The 19,426-nt window shown below is 39.9% G+C and overlaps 1 protein-coding gene across 2 annotated transcripts; it reads right to left on the minus strand.

Moving 5' to 3' along the window:
• Window positions 1-635: 635 nt before the first annotated feature.
• On the minus strand, window positions 636-7,225 carry slc5a1 (solute carrier family 5 member 1). 2 transcript variants are annotated; one of them, XM_035141570.2, is made up of 15 exons: window positions 7,076-7,225; window positions 6,377-6,448; window positions 5,442-5,546; window positions 5,178-5,237; window positions 4,936-5,040; window positions 4,709-4,814; window positions 4,183-4,263; window positions 3,866-4,074; window positions 2,295-2,430; window positions 2,095-2,202; window positions 1,858-2,008; window positions 1,589-1,757; window positions 1,159-1,374; window positions 936-1,041; window positions 636-850 (listed from the first exon to the last, which is right to left on the minus strand). In XM_035141570.2, the coding sequence occupies exons 1-15, from the start codon at window positions 7,223-7,225 to the stop codon at window positions 636-638; spliced, it is 1,989 nt and encodes a 662-aa protein (XP_034997461.2). The 2 variants fall into 2 exon arrangements, with proteins under 2 accessions (XP_034997461.2, XP_047200417.1); XM_047344461.1 differs by having other exon boundaries at window positions 636-839; window positions 922-1,041; window positions 7,076-7,147.
• Between the last annotated feature and the right edge of the window lie 12,201 nt (window positions 7,226-19,426).

Below are 19,426 nucleotides of genomic sequence, written 5' to 3' on the forward strand. Positions count from 1 at the left end.
GACGTTTTTATTCATTAACACCTGAAATAACAAACTGTAGTGGTGCATAGATCTCAGAGCTGACACCACGCATGGACTTTGAACACACATAATGGGGAAATAGGCCTTCGGTAGAATGAGGCAGCTAATACAGAAATAGTCAGGAATTTAAAAATCCCATATTTTGTACATGAACCTACATTTATAATGTGTTACATGTCATTTACAGGCTTTTTATCTATCATGTGATGTCTTTTTCCATGATTTAGGGCAGCATGTTGAAATAAAACACGATAATATTAGAAAAAGGGGCCGGGGGGTTTTGTAAACTATAAAGAAGCATTTACACTCATTAGATCTAGAAACTGGATTTAATGCTGTGGCTGAGCGGTGACTGGGTTGAGTTAGAATAAGTGTTGTCATTATTGCTAATGCTAAAAGCCTTTTGATTATTTGATCAAGGTCGTATATACAAAATACATTTCTACTGCAACGAGCAGAATTCAGGTGAATGCAGTTCTTGCGTGAGAGTTTTGTGTCGACAGATACTTTCTGTTTTATTTAATCATACATATTTAATCATACATTACATTCATGCAAAATCCTGTAACTTAAATATAAATTACCATACAGCAAGTGGAGTGAGTTGAGTTTCTTTAACCGTAAAACCCATGGAAGAAAACAGCCACGCACAGGAGAATGATGGCGTTGGCGTTGACGATGTTCCTCCATAGAGGCTTCTCTGAGGTGTCGGTGAGCTTTTTCTGCAGCTCCGCCTGCTCCTCCGGACTCAGCTTGGGGGCGTTTTTCTGCTCCAGGCCACAGAAGAGCATCACTGCCTTCTTGCAGAAGCTGGGATCCTCCTCAGGTTCTGGGACGGGGGAAAAATCAGTGAGAAAAACCAGCCAGTGTGCAATTGTGTGTGCCTGTAATGTAATGTACTGTCTGCTGATTACCTTCTAATTCCAAAGAGTCAGTATCGTTGTTTTGAACCCAGTCGTCCTTCTCCAGATCCACTCTCTTCTCCGTCGAGTTCCTCAGGCTCCAGCAAAGTCGATACAGCTAGAAAAACAACCAAACGAAATATTTATAACGTTTGTCATGGCAGTGTCCTTGTGTAAATGGCTGCGGGTAAATCAATGATTCATCTGGCCTTATCTCGCAGCAGCAGTCACGTACGTGTTTGTCTGCGATGGGTTTTGTCATGAGAGAGATGCCCAGGATGATGATACAGGACACCACAAACAGGATGATGGAGAAGTAGAGGTAGTGGACGCCGCATATGATGGTGGGACAGTTGGTGGGATTGGCGCAGCTGCCCGTGCCGTACGCAAACTCGGCTATCATCCTGGACAGGCCGACGAGCAGGCCAATAGTGAGGCCGTAAAACGCACCCTGAGGAAAGAAAGAAGCAGTAAAACGATATTACAAATGACCCTTCTTGGTCATTCTTGCTGTGAGGCGACATGTCACCCTAAACTAACATCTTTAACTTATTAAACACTCCAAATACTTAACCGGCCATAGCGTGTCACAGTGCCATTGACTTGGTTGTGGACTCTTACAAATAACAAGTGTAAATAAAGATGCAATAGAAATGGAAACTCACAGCCTCATTGACACGTTTGCAGAAGATGGCCAGCAGGAAAACAGCTGCAATGGGTGGTGTGAGGTAACTGGTGATGGACTGGATGTAGTCAAAGAGCTGACCGCTCTGGGCCGACTGCACCACAGGGATCCACGCTATGCTCACACCAATCAGGACCAAGATAAACACTCTACACACAGTCAAACACACACACGGGAATTGTAGCAGTTAGGAATTTGTACAATAATCAGAAATCAAATTGAACACAACCCCCGAGCGTGTTGTTTTACCTGCCGGCAATCATGAGTTCCTTTTCATTGGCGGATTGGCGGATCTTAGTGTAGATGTCCATTGTAAAGAGAGTACTGGCACTGTTGAAGATGGACGTAAGTGAGCTCATCAGTGAGGCCATCATCACAGACAGCATAAGACCTCGCAGACCTGAAACAGACAGAATAACAGATTGAAATGGAGAAGTAGATAACTTTTAGAAAAAGGCATCAGGCAAAGCTTTGCATGCGACTGACCATTGGGCATGAGATCCACCACCAGTTTGGGATAAGCAATGTTGGTGCAGCCCACACTGGCCCCACAGTATTTCTCACATAGTTCTGGCTCCACACACGCAACCTCATCTAGAATACAATGAATAAGATCAGCAACCATTTAGACTATTTAAATCCTTCATTCATTGGTTATTTTAAAAAAGAAAACACAACACACTAACCGGGGTAGAGGATCCTACTAATCATTCCAGGGAAAACCATGAGGAACATGGGCAGCAGCTTCAGGTAGCCACATAGGATGCAGCCGGCCTTCACGTGAGATAAGTTCTTAGCTGAGAGGCAGCGCTGGACAATGACCTACGGAAAGAAAGAAAGAGCCATTATCCATCCATCCGTTTTATTCTGCCTATCCGGCTAGTGTCGTGGAGGTAGCCAGTTCGATTGTGGTTTCCCAGACATCCCTCTCCTCAGCCACATTTCCAGCTATTCCTGGGGGATCCTGGGATATTACCAAGCCAGATGGGATATGTAGTCCCTCCAGCGAGTTTTGGGTTTACACTGGGGTCTCCTCCTATAAACCTCCAATGGAAGGTGCCCAGGAAGTATCCTGACTAGATACCTGAACCACCTCAACTGTCCGTTTTTGATTCACTACCCAGGGCTCGTGGCCATGAGGGTTGGAATGTAGATGGGCCAGTAAATCAATATTATTGCCTTACAGTACGACGTTGATGTGCACCAAGCGCCCTGTCCATCTCCAGCTCCATCTTCCCCTCACACGGAAACACAGACCCTGCGATACCCAGACTCCTTCACTTGGCGCAGCAAATCACCCCCAACCAGGAGAGAGCCATCCACTGTTTTCCGGCAGAGAGCCATTATACAGTCAACGGTAAGTGGTTGTTGACTCCAAACTATTATCTAAGTCTCAGGTTCAACTCAAAATATTTGCAGAGTAAATACAACCCTTAAGGCAAAGGCGCCAATCGGACATGCTCACTGAACTGCTACTCTCCTTTGTTAACTGAACAGGAATAAAGGGAAACTGACCATAAAGTGTTCATGTGTGTATCTTACGTCTTATCTTATCGGGCAACTAAAAGCAGGCCAACTAAATGGTTTTGTATTTATATAGCGCTTTTCTAGTCTTGATGACCACTCAAAGCTCTTTACAGTACAGTTTTACATTCACCCATTCACACACACATTCATTCATACAGTGCATCTATTAGCAGCACTTTGTTGTTCTATGAGGGGCAATTCAGGGTTCAGCATCTTGCCCAAGGACACTTCGGCATGCAGATGGGGAAGACTGGGGATCGAACTGCCGACCTTCAGGTTGGAGGACGACCGCTCTACCCCTCAGCCACAGCCGCCCGCTAACTAAGTCCACTTTAGTGCGGTCCAGCAAAAACAGGAGAGATAAAGATGCATTATGTGTTTACAAATGGTCTGTAATCAGTTGAATGAGTCGGTGTGTGTGCGATTGTGATTGTGGATTGGTGGTATTGTTTATAAATGTATTGCCCTTGAAGGAGGTTGTGTTGGTTGCTATTGTTGGTTGGTCTGCTTGTCAGCAGCATTACACAAAAGATACGAACAGATTTTCTCAAAACTTGGTGGAAGGATGAGACATGTGCCAAGGAAGAACCCATTAAAATTTGGAACCCAGGAGTTTTTGTTTTTTTCAATTTCTTTAACATTGTTAAACTTTGTTTAGCATAAGATATTTTCACCAAATTCCCAAGACAAGACAAAGGCCCTGACTGCTCGGCCGATTTGCTTGACTGACCTGATCAGTACACCAGTACCAAGTGGCCTGAATGGTGAGCCCGAACACCAGGCCAGGCCAGGGCAGGTCTCCCGTTATCGCGTTCCTGAAAATATGGAAGGAGTCCGCCCGAGGCTCGTAGCAACTTGCACTGATGTTACCCGTCATAGAAGGGACTGCCTCCATGTAGCGCTCCTGGAACTGCTCATAGCCTCCCACCTCATTGAAAGCTGAAGATATGTGAACAAGGTGGAATAAAGTACATTTTTACTCCTCTGTCACAGACTGGGTTTGTCCTGTCATAATAACGTATAAAAATCAAAATAATACAATATTACCAAAGCCCATAAGGATGAAGGATCCAACAACCATGATGATGGTCTGTAGGGTGTCTGTATAGATCACGGCGGCCAATCCACCTAGAATACACAACAATAACTTTATCAATCAACAACATTTATTTCCACTAATCTACATAGTAAAATCACTGTGGAGAATAAATCAACTAATGTTCATACATCATCCAATTCTTCTCGCCAAATTCGGCATTACGTCTAAAGTGAGGTTTCACTGCTTAACCTGCGAAACTAAAGTTCATGTGTGGATTCATTGTCACAGAACAGCAACAGAAGGCCACTCTCTGCTTATCACAGTCCACGGGTAATAAACCACAACAACACACCACAGATAAACGGGCCAGGAGAAGAGCGTGTGCATATCTATATGTCTATGTATGGCCTTACCTTTACCCCCAGTCAGGGTGCCATTCAGAAAGTAAGATAAGACTCCTCTGGCTGCTGTTTACGAGTTTCATGTCGGTCTACTAAAAGTTAAAGGAAGCGAGTGCATCCTGAGTGAACAGACCTGTGACGGTGTACAAGGCGGTGATCGATAGTAGCATGATAACAGCGAGGTAGATATTCAGTCCAAGTGCCTGGTTGATGAAGATTGCACCAGAGAACATGTCAGCCTGAGAGGAGAAGAGAAAACATATAATTTATATCAATATGTCCAACACTGGTTCATGGATGAAATAGAAATATTGCATTTGAGTGATGGTAGCTTATAGGGCATGTCTGAGGGTGACTTACTGAGATCTTGGTGAAGACATACAGGAAGAGGGAGAGCACAGAGAGATAGATGCGAATACGATGACCCCCAAACCTCCTCTTCAGGTACTCGGGCATGGTGATGATCTTAACACACCCACAAATCATAAGGTAAATACCATCAGTTCACAACAGATGTAAATGCACATGTGGAAAGGGGAATACATTTGTGTATGCGTAAAAAGTGAGTGTTTTTTTGTGTCTAAAATATTTGTTGTGTTTACCTCAGCTTTAATGTAGATGGGCACAAAGATCCATCCCAGAATGACAACCACGATGAGAGCCTGAAACACACACACACATACACAAACGCACACACACACACAAGGATATAAGCAATAAGCAATCACCATTTACGGCAAAAATTGAATTCTGACGTTGTGAATCGAATGACATTCACATGATAATGTACAGATTTGTGTTACAGATCAGAAATACATTTGTGTAAGAAGTGATAGTTGGGAAATTGGAACATCAGTTATACTCACATTCCATTCAAATCCACCAATGGCTATTCCTGAGGCCGCTGCAGTCCCAGCGATTCCTACAAAGTGGCCACTGCCGATGTTGCTGGCAAATAGTGACGCTCCGATCTGTGGAGTGCAGCGTTAAATATGAAAGTGATGTAGATGCACAATTTCCTGAAATTTAAAACAACAAAAACATCAGGTGGAACTTGTCAAGTGTAGCCTTATCCCCACCAAATGTCTAATTGAAGTTAATTTTAACTTGTTAACTTTAATTTGAACAAACTTAATTCATTTGTGTGTTGCCAATTGAAGTACTTTCTTCGTAAATCCACAGTGAACTGCAACTATTGATTACAATTCTTTGTAAAGTGGATTAGAAAGTACAGATATTTAAAGTACACATACATGAAAGATTTACTCAAGCACAGTACACTACGTAAATGTATTTTGTTGCATCCATTATTGCAGAGTCCACATTTATGTTGTGAAGTGCATCAACACTGACAGTGGTCTAAGCCTACTGTGTATTTCTCTCTTGGAATACCATCGAGTTGCCAATCACTCTTCTAGGTTAATTAACATTAAGGTGTATAGAGTCATGGGAAGTGCCATTTGCATTTGTTAGCCCTAACACTGATTAATGATTAGTTATAGCACTGTCTAATAATTGTAAATGAATATCAGTGATGATGACGTCCCATCATCCCTTTGTTCCTGCTGATGCACCACAGTCGTTACACCATCCCATAGCGTGTGTTGTGCTGTTTCACGTAACCAGTGTAATTAATAAGTAGCCCACCGGATGATACGCACTCCTGATTAGTGCTTCATATTTCATACCACCAATTAGCACAGTAAGCATGTGTCTCTGCAGCTGTTATTGCTTTGTCCTGACTGTAAGAGATTGACCTTGACAACCATGGAAGTGGCTCTCTGATCAATGAGTTACCCACCGGCCACCACACCATGCTCCTCCCTGCGAGGAAGAAGCCACCGACAGTGGATCGGTTGGTGCGAACCATCGCCTGCAACATGAGACGGGGACATTTTAGAGGAACCATAAATGCTATTATGTGGAAAAGCAACAGCACATATTCCAACACTCCCTGCACATTTGTCAATGATTGCATTTTATTTCATTACATAGCTGCTGTAAAAGTGGTCAAGAGGAAAAAAGCAGAAACATGCAAATTTAAAATCTCGGTAAAATGATTGCAATAAATGATGCAAATTTAACAAAGGAAGTGTTAAAATCCTCTGATCTGCTGTAAAACAATTATTAAAGGTTGTTAAGTAAGATAATATATCTGCAGAATATGAGTGAACTCTGTTCTGTTTCCAAGTTTCTGCTGTGAAGGTACTAAGACAACTTTGTTTTCAAAAGTGAGAAGCGTCTTATATCGGCCCATAAATAATGATTTTATTGTGTTTTCCCACAGATGAAATAATACATAAGGTTAGAAGTTTATCAATATATGTATTTTCATAATCACTTTATAACTTTGTTTAGCTACGTTTTATTATTATTAGCATTATAATGACATTTTCCATCGTGGCCCCAAACAGACAGAATCTCTCACAGCCATAAAGCCGAAGAGGAGTCAACTATTCACAGACAGGAAGGATTCAAATAATGTTACTGGACAACTCACCCATACTCCGACAGCCAACACAACCAGAAAGTAAATCACAATGACGGAGATATCTGCTGCATTGTTCAGGGCCACAGTGGTCGTGTTGCTCCTCGTGTTGCTCCTCATGTTGCTCCTTGTGAGGGACCATCCAAAGTAGTCTTGAGACATCTTGGCCGAGAGTGTGACCAGAGAACAGGAGAGTTTCTGGAGTCGCTCCTCTTTGACTGAAGCACCTGCTTCAGACTGACTGTGTGTACCTGGGTCCTGCCTGATAGAGTGTGCGTGTGTGTGTGCGTGTGTGTATGTGTGTAAATGAGTGTGGGAAGGAGAGGGGTGGGGGTTTATCTAATAAATGACCAGATATGGTGTTTGGTTGTATCTGAATGTACATATGAACCTGGCCAGTAAACATAAGTGTTCATGTGAAAATTAAATATGTAAAAATGTTTAACCTTTTAGCAAATAATTCTGTTTAACATTAACCCACAAGGAAATGGCTCATGAACAAAGGACCTACAGATAAACTTCATCAGAATTCAATTCCATTTAATTCAATTCATTTCAGTTCAATTTAAAATCAATTTCAATTCAATTAATTTAAAACTAAATCATTTAATTTTGAATTCATTATAAATTAATAAAGTTATAAATTTAAATAATTTTAATTCAATTTAAATGTATTTCAATTCAAACACATATAACAGATATACAGACATAACAAGAACACAATTACAGAAGTTTCCTTTAAATTGTAAAAATAAAAGTGTGTTGTTTTTAAAACTATTTTTAAAACACAACTGAATAGATAGCTCATAATGGAAGTAAAACCATTTTACTGTGTGTTATAACAAACATTTACTGCTCCCTCCCACTGACTCTGTCAGTAAATACAACAGAAAAAAAACATAATTCCTGGTGATTAATAAATTAATAGTTTTATGTATTCATGTTTGTAGGATCATAGATCAATTAGCTGTATCGAGTGGCTGTAAAATACGATTATCAAATACATGAGAATATTTTTTCCATCAAAGCAAGTCCTTTACCTTTGAGCTCTACTTAAGACCTGCCAATAAGGAAATACGATCACATTTACTGTAATTCGATGACAAATACAAGGCACTTAACCCTGACTCCTCCCGCCCATAGTGAAGAACACCAAACATCTTAATACACTCGAGAGTTTCTGTGTTACTTATTAGTTCGAAAGGCCAAAGTTTGAGGGAATAATAAACAGAGAAGATGACGGTCAGTTTTCATTGTTTAGACTCTGTCTGTACCTCAATCAAGGCCGAGCAATCTCTTCAAGTCTGTCTCGCACTTATACAAATAGATAAATACATGGAAATAATGAAGGATCTGTTTGAACTCATAGATCTCAACACCATAAATATGTGTAAGTATGCAAAGAAATCAAGTTTCCAACATTATCTCCTGAAAAACTTTTTTTAAAAAAACATTCCTGGATCTGCACCTTACATACAAACCAAAGTCTAGTGTGTTCTTCCCTGATCCAGGCCCCACCTCTGCACCAAGTTTGCTGCAAATAGTTTCAGTGCTTTTTGTTTAATCCTGCTGACTCACAAATGCATCAGAATGAGGTCAACACATCTTTGCTCATGTAATGGAAAACATCTTCTGAGAGATATGTTAGTAATAGGTGCATGAGATTGTTCAGTTTGTGCTGTTAAATCATGTTTTTCCAAATATATCATAGAAATAAGTCGTTGTTGTTGTACCCATCTTTGGACACAAGGTGGAATTGTTGTCCTCCATTGTAAATCTGATTTTAAGACAGCATGGTTCAGAAACAATATATAAGCACACGTCCAAACTGGAAAAGCACAAGGTGCCGGACAGAATCGACACAAAATCTGAAAGTGAACATGGGAGGCGATTAAAGTGTTTGTGGGAACTTCTACTGGTGTGTGGACATTTCTTGTCCTCTGGACCAGAATCAGTACTGATTGTGTATTCGAGGAAGCTTCCTGCAAAAACAATACATTGGAAAACTAAAAATGCTAAAATAAAGGTAAAATTGATGAAGAAATAATGGAAATGATAACTTTAAATAACCACCCCCCTCACACACTAAGGCCTTATTATCTGTACAACTATAAAGACTCTCAGCCGCCTGTAGGTGTCTCTGCAGGACACTAATCAGTGACACAGCAGCTCAGACCAAAGAGAAGCAGATATTTCATATTTAACGGTCATTTTGCATCATGTCTGAGAACAAATCACACAATAGTATTGATTTCACATTCATTCACCCGGGTGTTTACACTCATGTTGGATGATCACACTGCTTCTCTACAGACGGTGCTTGATTGACAGCTCCCTCACTGTCCTGTTAGCTTTGAATCAGATGACATCATCACACCTTCAGCCTGACTGCAGGTCTAATCAGCCAGAGACATTAATTCTGTGCAGTTGAACCTTTAAGGGGTTCTGGTCGTTGTCAGAGATTAAAACTGTGAAAGTCAAAAATCTAATCAAGCTCCAGCAAATTCCACACATTAATAGATATTAATTCCCTAAATATGCCTGATTTATGTAATCAAGAACCATGAATTATTCACAGGGAAATCAATGAAAATGTCCAAAAAATGTATGATCTATCCCACAATGTTAAAGATAAAAGATTCCTGGATACACTGACCCATACTTCATCCTTCCCCTGCATTTCGTGGTATAATCTGACCTGTAGTTTTTGTGAGTCATATAACGATAAACAGGACAAATGTCCACTAAGCACATGAGACATGTTTCCTCCAACAAAATGCATCATTTCACCTTGGGACCCTTTTTGAAAACACCCATAAAGTTGATTATAGACAATAAAAAAATTTAAAATGCTTTTAAATTCTTGTTATTAAATGTCTGTGATCTAGTTTGCACTCAGTTTATTTAAAGCTGTTCTACTGAAATGAAATATGTGTGATCCTGAAGCAGTGAGTAGGGATGTCTTCAAATCTGAGTTAATTTCTGTCACTTCAGACCTTGAATTGAACCCCCCCATTACTCCGGCCACAAAATCCAATCTGTGGCTGATTTCATGCACCAACCTCTTGACAACATTCGAGTCGTTCCTCAGCACCTATGCCCCCAGTGAGTCTGGACCAGTTTGACCTGCTAAACTGCTGCTTGCAGCTTGATCTGTCATTTTAATGCCGCCATCCAAGTCCAAGGTTATAGTCTCCATCACCGCTGAAGCAGTGGGGGAAGAGCAGAGGTGGAACCAGGCGAGGAAGCAGAGAGGAAGTTATTGGTGTTATGATTGATGATGTGACAGAAACATAAAAGCATATATTCATTGCAAAAACTGAAGATCTAAGAACCAAGTGCAATAATCCTACAGATTAAAAAGAACTAGTTAGCCTTGTTTTTAGAATAAATTGATTATCTAGTGCTTTCTGAGGAGGGTCACTTGCCTTGTCTTGATAAGCACCCTTATCTTTATCTGTGTTATCTTTCACTAAACACACAGGGAATATGTGAAGCTTCCACTGTAGAAGCCTTGTCAAAGCCCATGGCACAACATAAACATCTAATTTCAAGCATCGAGAATTTTGTGGTTAACATGAGATGGTAGAGTTACAATGAAAATCAAGTTCAAAGAAGAACACTGACAATTAAATCTCTTTTATTGATTATCACACACAAAAACAAAACCTTAAGGTATGTACAAGAAATAACTGATCATTTACAGTATAGTTTATGCATTGACATTGACATTGACATAACATTAACTCTTGAGTAAGGTGTGCACTCACAATAATGATTTAATGTTGATATTGATAATGGTTACATGCATGTATTGAATTTTTCCTTTAATCTAACACGCATTAATATACGACAAATTATTTTTATTTGAATATTATATATACAACTATATACAACTAATTCCAGTCAGTAAGAAAGTCATCAAATAAAGTGCCTGCTTTTCCAATTTAGCGGCAAAAAAACAAGTTAAAACCTTTAACAATGTTATTGGATTTGTGTTATCATTCCATATCAACCAACAGAGGAACAAACATAACCATAAGAAATGACCACCACAGCCTGGATTTTGTGGAGAGGAAGACATAACGTGGGTGAGATGAGGGAGTTATCAGACCAGTATTGTTACAAATGGCTGCTTGAAATCTCTAAATGGGGACAATCAATATTCACTTGAATGAGAATCAATCACTGGAATGAGGCCAGCGCTCAGTGGGGATTAAGCCTCGGTCACACCTGCTGATTTCAGACCCAGAGAGGAGATCTGTGCCCTCCTCTAACACCTCCGCACAGGTCAATGTTTCCTCAGACGTGTTTGACTTCATGAGGCTCAGTTTAAATCTATTGTCCTCCAAGACGAGAAATCTGATCACAAAGCTGGCGAGTGCCTGAGTGGTGTTTAAAATGCCTCAGAGCCGATCAGATCAGCAAACAGCAGCGAGACTGCAAACAAACAGTGCTGAGTAGTGCGAGGAATTGATCTCTGGCAGGAGTTGGCTGCTCACACACAGCAGCCTGTAGTCTATATGAAAGTGTGAGAAAATACTGTAGTTGTCCTGGCAAACGGAGCAGCGATGTGTGTGTGTGTGTGTCCTGTGGTCAAGACAGTCACAATTGTATCTTACACAAATTTGTGTCTACATGTATGATTCAGGCGGAGGGGCCCATGGACTGAAGCAGGGACGCTAACCCCTCAGGCCTGACCTCAGACGGAAGGCGTATGGGAAGTATTTTATCTTGTGACTTCAAGTTACTGCTTCACATTGTGCTTTGTCCATGTTTCAGGTTAAAAAATCTCAAGTACAAACATCTATGAATGGAAGATTTTTCCTTATTTGAATGGAACTCTTTTACTGCAACAAGACCAGAACCAAGAGGAGAGAACACATTTATCCAGGCCTTAAAATGCAGCCTTAAAATGCAGCCTTAAAATTAAGCCTTAAAATACACTACGGCACTTCGAATTTAAATACGTATCTATGCTTTTACATTTAGCTTGATTAATTGTCAGAGTTAATATCCTAATAATATACAGTGCCAATGGCCTATTTTCAAGACCTACATTTTTGTTTTTTAAATTAGAAAATACTAAATGTGCGAGTTTGTATTATTATTTTGCTGTGAATATAATACTAGTAATAATAATACTTGTTGTTATCATTTTTGTTGGATTAACTGATTATTTTAAACATCAGAAAACAAAACCAGCATTTCACACGATTATCTTCACACTATCAGAGTTTGTTTGATTCAGGTTGTGTCTTCTTGAATGACTCTCACATAAAGGCCTCACCCAGAAGTTTGATAAAGCATCTCTCACAAATCAAAGAACCAGATCGATGCCAATGTCAGTCAATAGGAAACACCGTGGAGACTGGCCTGGAACTGAGTCACACACATTCTGATAAGTCTTATACACTCAAATGGGCTGAGGATGTAACTGTCTTGTAGTTCACGTACTGAATTACGAAAGTTCACTTCCACCAATACTTTGATGATTGGATGTATCTACTGTGCAATGAATGAGCAGTAAAGAGAGACGTGGCAGAGTTCACTTGTGGGCCAGCATAACTCGTTTGCAGTAGTTCAAGAGTTGTAATCACTACACCATCCCTGGGCATGGTTCCATGTTCTGTGACAGAGGGGCCTTGTAACCACAAGCCATGACAAAGACTGAGGGGTTTTCACACAAGCAGCTGTTGATTTCGTGCAGGGAAGACAAGGGTGAGGGGAGAGCTTTCTGGTGATAAGCTGGAACTTGCACACACAAGCCCCCCCGGAGGCGGTCGTTAGAAGTGATGCTTCCCGGTGATGTCCCCCCCTCCCGCTGATCACACTTGGGTTAATATTTAGCCTGTGTTGATGCTTATTATGGGCGTGGGTTTGACCTTTGACCAGGTGGCTGGTACTTAAGGACAGGGGTATGGGTCTGATATTTTCTGTTCACCTATCCATCCATCCACTGTCTGTCATCTATAAATCTAAGGGTCTGATAATTTCAGTTGACCTTTCTTTTGACGTGTCTGTCCATCCATCCATCTATCATCCATCCATCCATCCAGTGCCTGTCATCTATATATCTATTTATAAGGGTCTAGTAATTTCAGTTGATCTATCTATCTATCTATCTATCTATCTATCTATCTATCTATCTATCTATCTATCTATCTATCTATCTATCTATCTATCTATCTATCTATCTATCTATCTATCTATCTATCTCTTCATTCTGTTATTGTGTTGGCCACTAGGTGGCGCAGTCACACAGCTCTGCAGAAATGATGCATCACTGTGACGTGAGGGACAATAAACTGAAAGAGCTCTGGTTGCACTAAAAACACAAAAGCACAGTCAGAGAGATGGAGTCCATGTTTTCATTTCATTTCATCAACTGTACTGTGTTATTATTCTGCAGGTCGGAGGCTGAGCTCAGCTCCTGTTGTGTTTGGCGGCACATCAGCAACAGTAAAGTATAAATGACCCAACAGTGATCTTTTAATAATCTTTAAAATCTTCTCATAATGTTTTACTGCAGGTGAATTCTTTAGCACTTACTGCAGATCCATCAACTCACTGAATGGCTCATTAATCCTGCATCAGCACTTTACTAACACAAAGCAATAACTACCACTGAATGTTAGTGTATTTTGTATTTTAGCGTATTTTTAAGCACCGGATATCCTATTATAATTGCACTAGTTTTTACTGTACTTGATTTTATTCTGTATTTTACATCCCCAGATATATGGGGAGGAGGTTATGTGTTTTTGTTGTAATCGTAAAGTATTGAATCTTGAATATCGTGTATCACATTGTTACTTGTATGTACTGGGTGTGAAACACTGCACAGTCCATATAATGCTGTTAAAATACAAATATACATTTTTGTCATTGAAACAAAATGAATATTTCCTTTAAAAAAAGTAGTGTTGTATTCAGCATGAGTCCCACCAGTCAGTCTTTAGTCCAGTTTAAACAACAAGGATCCTTTTCTGCTTCCTCCTGTTTTTTAAAATATATATATGTATATGTACTTTTTCAGTCAGTGGAAAGTGGTGGAAGAGACTTTCACAGGAGAACCAGCTTCTACAAGTTCAGGTCAAGAAACATGGCGCAGAGGGAGTGTTATATTCGGGGATGCTAACGCTAACGCTAACCAGGACAGAGAGGACCCCCAGGAAGACAGCGAGCCCGAAGCCTGACGTGAACCCAGGTGGGATTCACCTGCTGTCACTGGGTCCGCGTGTGGACGAAGCTACAGAGAGGTGAGCTTCATGGTTTAGTCATTAGAAGTAATCAACAACAACAACAACACATTATTGTTGTTTGTTGTTGTTTGTGAAAACCTGGTCACAACCTGGAAAGTTTAATGACACTTATAATGGACGTTTGACTTGATTTCCAAACAACACAATAGGAGGTTTAAAGAAATTGAATATTATATACATGTTTTTTTTTAATACTTGTTCATGATGGACCCCCCACTGTCAGTATGTCGAGTTTCAGAAGATTTCAAAGTAAAATCTGCCCTGATTGCACATCTGATCCAAAGTTCATTGGAGAGAGTTCTGATTGAAGCAGCTATTAGCAGCAGTGGAAAAAGAAAACCTTCCATCACAGAGAGGAGACCATTTACTGCCTAATGGCATAGAGAGAGAGAGAGAGAGAGAGAGAGAGAGAGAGAGAGAGAGAGAGAGAGAGAGATACAACAATCTTGCACCAATTTCAGTCAAATTTCCTGAGTTTCATTTTTTTTAACCTCCTGCTTTTAAGCCCCCATTATCTTCCAGCCCTCTCCTGTTTTTTATTTTTTTATTTTGTGGCAAATATCATTTACTTTGGGAATTATTTTCAGGGAAACATTTATGTCTTTACCTAAAATGAATGTAAAATGCAGTTTGTACCCAAGATTGTTTATCACCTGTCATTTAAACCATTTTTCCATTTTCAAATTGCAGGTTATTTTATACCGATTGAAAAAAAACTGCCTATTCATTCTGATTCCACATAAATGCTGACATTTCTTTTAAATCCGACACCTTGAATTGATTTAGCCCTGGATGCTTTTATACAATGCGAAAGCACAGGTGTCCTAATGTACCATCCTCTCCTCCCCTCAACTGAACCCGTCCCACTTGCTGAACATGCAGTCTGAACATACAGTACCTGAACTATAAATCACCGATGACATGTGCAAAGGTTTCCTCCTACAATCTGATAAATGCGTATGTCTGGATTCAATCCAGACGTATGTCTGGACGGTTACAGCACGTGGTGGTGTTCTTTTGTGTAGCAGTATCTCAGACTTTTTATTTTAAGGCCTTACACATGTGTAAAGATATTTAGAGAGAGTTTTAGTGCACTTTAACTTATATGCATCTCATAATGATGTCATGCAAAAAGGAAAATAACATAATATGAGACAAAATGAATAAAACCTATAAAATGTTTGAATAAATCAGTTGTGTCAAAACCTACTTTTGATGAGAAAGTAATTCTCGAAAATTGTATTTATTCATTTAACGTACGCGTTCGTTCATCGCAATCCTTGATGTTTTCACGTGGAAAGACAAAGTCATGACTCCAAACTTGACTTCCCCCTTGTCCTCCCACTGTCTGTGGATTTCATGTCCACCATCAGTGAAAACAACTCACTTGAACCCAGTCAGTATCTCCAACCAGTGCTTCTGCCTGACCCTCAGTGACCATCCTGCAATTAATATGTGGCAACGTGATGAACAGCTTTTTAGAAACATGCACAAAGCACACAATTAGAGAAAGACATATTGTACAGATCAGTTTTAAAACTCAGTATTTGGCTTGGTTTTAAAATAAACAGATTTATAATGCAGGAGCCATTTTGAAGCCATTTCTGTTGCTGTCGTTGTGTGTATTCTCAGACAAACAGGCCCTTCTCACAGCAGACATTTTGACTTGCTTTAAACCGCTTAGGTTGGTGGCTGAGGAGGAGTTGTATTTTGAATTGGGGTTTTTATATACAAAGATATCTCTGTCGTATAAACACAAATTCAAATGTATTTCATAGAACCTCCATTTTATAACGTTCTAACAATGAATATGTCAAAAGATAATGTCTGGAATATCAAAATATCAAGGATCCACATATTTTATTTTAAATGTTAAAGATATATATATATTTTTTAGCTCTACCACATACTCCTGTGAAATGTCCAATGAGACAAGACATTGATAAAAGCAACAAGGACAAAGTTAACAATATTTAGAGTGATAGCCAGTTATAAATTTAAGTTTTAATATTATTAGATGCACATACATCAAGACTAAAATGATCAAAAATGTTAGCTCATATGGTGTTAGTGATAAAGCATTAGAGGCATTTTTAGAGTTGTGTAATAAAGTATGGCAGAAGGGCAGACTGCCCAGAATTTGGAAGCCAGTAAGCCTATTAATTATAGGTGGATTGCTCCTCTGAAATGGTATCTTTGTGATCTTTGTGAAGTAATGGAACAAATGGCAATGAAAGGATTTACAGAGGCTGGAAATGTATCATGTCTTTACGAGGGGTCATGGGATTGCGGGTCACGATGGAAAAGGAGATAAATTGGGAAACGGGTTGCATCTGTGTTCTTGATGTGGATGGAAATGAGGATTTATATATTTGAGAGTTAGTCAGTAATCATAAAGAAATGATTCCTGTCATCAGGTGTTGTATTTACCCGGAGTTTGAAGAATAATCTATTTTGTTCCTTAATGCAAAATATACATTAGTTGACCGGAAAGATGTTCCATCGTTCCAGCAGTTCAAACAACATTTCTATAAGTTGTGCAACCAGGTCTTGTGCAACATGCCCTTGAACCAGTCAATTCAATTTTGTAAAAGCTGCATTTGTGAAACAGTAAATAGTATCACCCTCCTCTGATTTGGAAGGATAACTTTATATTCATCTAATCTCATCAAAAATCAAAGCCTATAATTTACTTATCCTGCTAGAAAGTATTGTTTGTTTTTCCAAAGCCTGATATAACCTGTAACCCTACTTTTGTACAAAAACAAGCCATTAATGCATACGCCAATGTTTGAGTGACAGAGTTACGCCCATCCGTCAGCCAAATTCCTACATGACTAAGTAATGACAGATAGTTGGAGTTTTCTCATTGGCCGTTTTTTCTTTCAACATGAGTTTGTGCAAACACTTATATAACTTCCTCAGGGGGGCTTTAAGAGGCGACCTTTCAGACCCCCCCCCCCCAAAAAAATGCACCCATCAACAAATCTAAAACAAGACTCAGTAATAGAGTTAATACAAGTTGATAAGAATGAGGATTTGGGTTAAGGGGCTGAGTCAGAAGTCCCTCAAACAGGTCAGGTCTTCATCTGGACAGCTGGCACTGTTTTAACTAGAGGAAACTGATTGATGCAAAGCAACTGCTGCTTCTCTGCCTGAACGCCGCTCTCCGAGCTGCTGTAGTATAACATGCATATGCACATTGATGTGTCAGTTAGTCACGAAAAGCGAGTTAATCGAGGACCGTAGCCAATCAGGATCATGCTCGTAGAAAAAAGTGGCACACCAGTTCACGCCCAGAACAGCAGATGCACAAAGCCTCGCAGGCAGTCAATAAGGGCAATGCAGTGTGTTTGTATACAGTAGGCAGAGCAGCAAATGAGGTGGAGTTAACTTAAGGCAGTATATTTGTTTCCACAGGCTTTTCTATCAACATCCAAACAGTTCGGATGATGCAGTAATCGATACAGATAAGCCACAAATGATATTTTACCCTCTACATTTCTGAGTTGTGTTGCAAGTGAATACAGAGCAAGCTGTTTATAAAATATCACAAAAAAAAAAAGTGCCAAGATGAATCTTTTTTTTCCCTTGCTGAAAAGAGTAGGCACAGAGGCACAGGGAGGCTGAAGAGACACGGTGTGCCGCAATGACAGTCGGGTGCTTTTCATCTGTAGAATGAAAGAAAACTGAAAGAACACGCCTCACATCCTGAACCCCCCGTGCCACCCGAACATGTCACACTGTCCTGAACCCATGATTGGCAGATGATACAACTAATATATCACTGAATCCCCCATTATCTTTTAACGGGAACATATCACAGTATTATCCGTATGACATTGCATGCTGTTCATTTTCAGAAACTTTACTTCAGAAGTCTTAGTGTGATCATTTGAAAAGATAACTGAGAACATGAAAGCTTCATATTCAGATAACCACACATTCATTCACTGGGAGTAATGAGTGTTGAAATATGGAATAAAAGAGGGAGAAATACAGATTTAATACTCTAGTATTCAGTTCATATTGCTTGTGTCGGGTTTGTTGGTGCCACTGCCAGGACAGTCGGAATCTATTAATTAGAATTGTCCTCCGGGGACAAATAAAGTTGTTTTGAAATAAATCTTTTTAGAGATTCTGTGGAATTCAGTTCCGCCCTCCACAATCTGTTTGCTGTTGAATCTGTTTCTCAAGTGAGTCTTATGTATCCACATTTTTTCATCATGTGTTTTCTTAAGCTGTGATGCATTTAGCTTTCTTGGCCACTGTATTTGTTAGGCTTGAGGATCATGATTGAATTGGTATTATATATAATCACTGCCAACTCTGCAGAGCCTGATTGATACCACTGGTTACCAAGGAGGGTTTTTTTGTTTGTCTGTCGGGCCTTGATATCCGTTCCACATAATGCCGTAGTTTTGCATTGGTTTTGTTTTCTAATGTTGCTCATTTAAATCTTTAAAACTAATTTGAACCCTCATCATTCAATGAATTGAATTGATTGATTGAATCCCCAAAATCTCTAAACACCAATATGACTGAGCCTGAACCCTTAGTCTTATTGTTATGATAGTATTTCCTGATCAGTCATGTGCCATCACACACAACCTCTCGCTGCTGAGTTAAATATAAGTCACATTTGATATCCTTTGATTCAGCAGAAGAATGTTGGCACACATATTTAACTGATGCGGCAAAGCTCTGTAAGATGGACTTGATCAAAGTTTTTGGCTTCACCAGAGGTCAGGTAAGGTAGACCACTGTTTTCAGAGCATCCAGGCTTCAGCAGAGATTCCTGGTATTGTTTCACACACAATAGCAACGCAACTTCAGCGAACATTGTTCTGCTGTTAATGATATCAAGCGAGAGGTTTAGTCCTGGGCCAACTGTTCCTGCGAGCGTCACTTTCAGAGGGAGCACATAAGAGAACAAAAGCCATGTGTGATTGGGGTCGATAGAGAAATGCTCAAGACAACGGTTACATTCAGTGTAGATAGCTGCAGAGGAAGACTGTAGATGGTTCACTGGCCAGACTGTCTGCGGGGCCTGCAGTCTCCTGGCATATCCGGCTGGCACAAGAGGAGGCCTAACAAA

The sequence above is a fragment of the Hippoglossus stenolepis genome, chromosome 18 (genome assembly GCF_022539355.2).
Source record: "Hippoglossus stenolepis isolate QCI-W04-F060 chromosome 18, HSTE1.2, whole genome shotgun sequence".
Lineage (NCBI taxonomy): Eukaryota > Metazoa > Chordata > Actinopteri > Pleuronectiformes > Pleuronectidae > Hippoglossus > Hippoglossus stenolepis.

Bases quoted from the DNA above. Each gene is read 5' to 3' on its own strand.
- slc5a1 (XM_035141570.2), bottom strand. From the start codon at position 7,225: ATGTCTCAAGACTACTTTGGATGGTCCCTCACAAGGAGCAACATGAGG. The intron at 2,203-2,294 runs GTTAGTGTGTTG...ATTGTATTCTAG, and splicing joins TAGTAGGATCCTCTACCCCG to ATGAGGTTGCGTGTGTGGAG. The intron at 1,375-1,588 runs GTGAGTTTCCAT...TTCTTTCCTCAG, and splicing joins GCAAACGTGTCAATGAGGCT to GGTGCGTTTTACGGCCTCAC.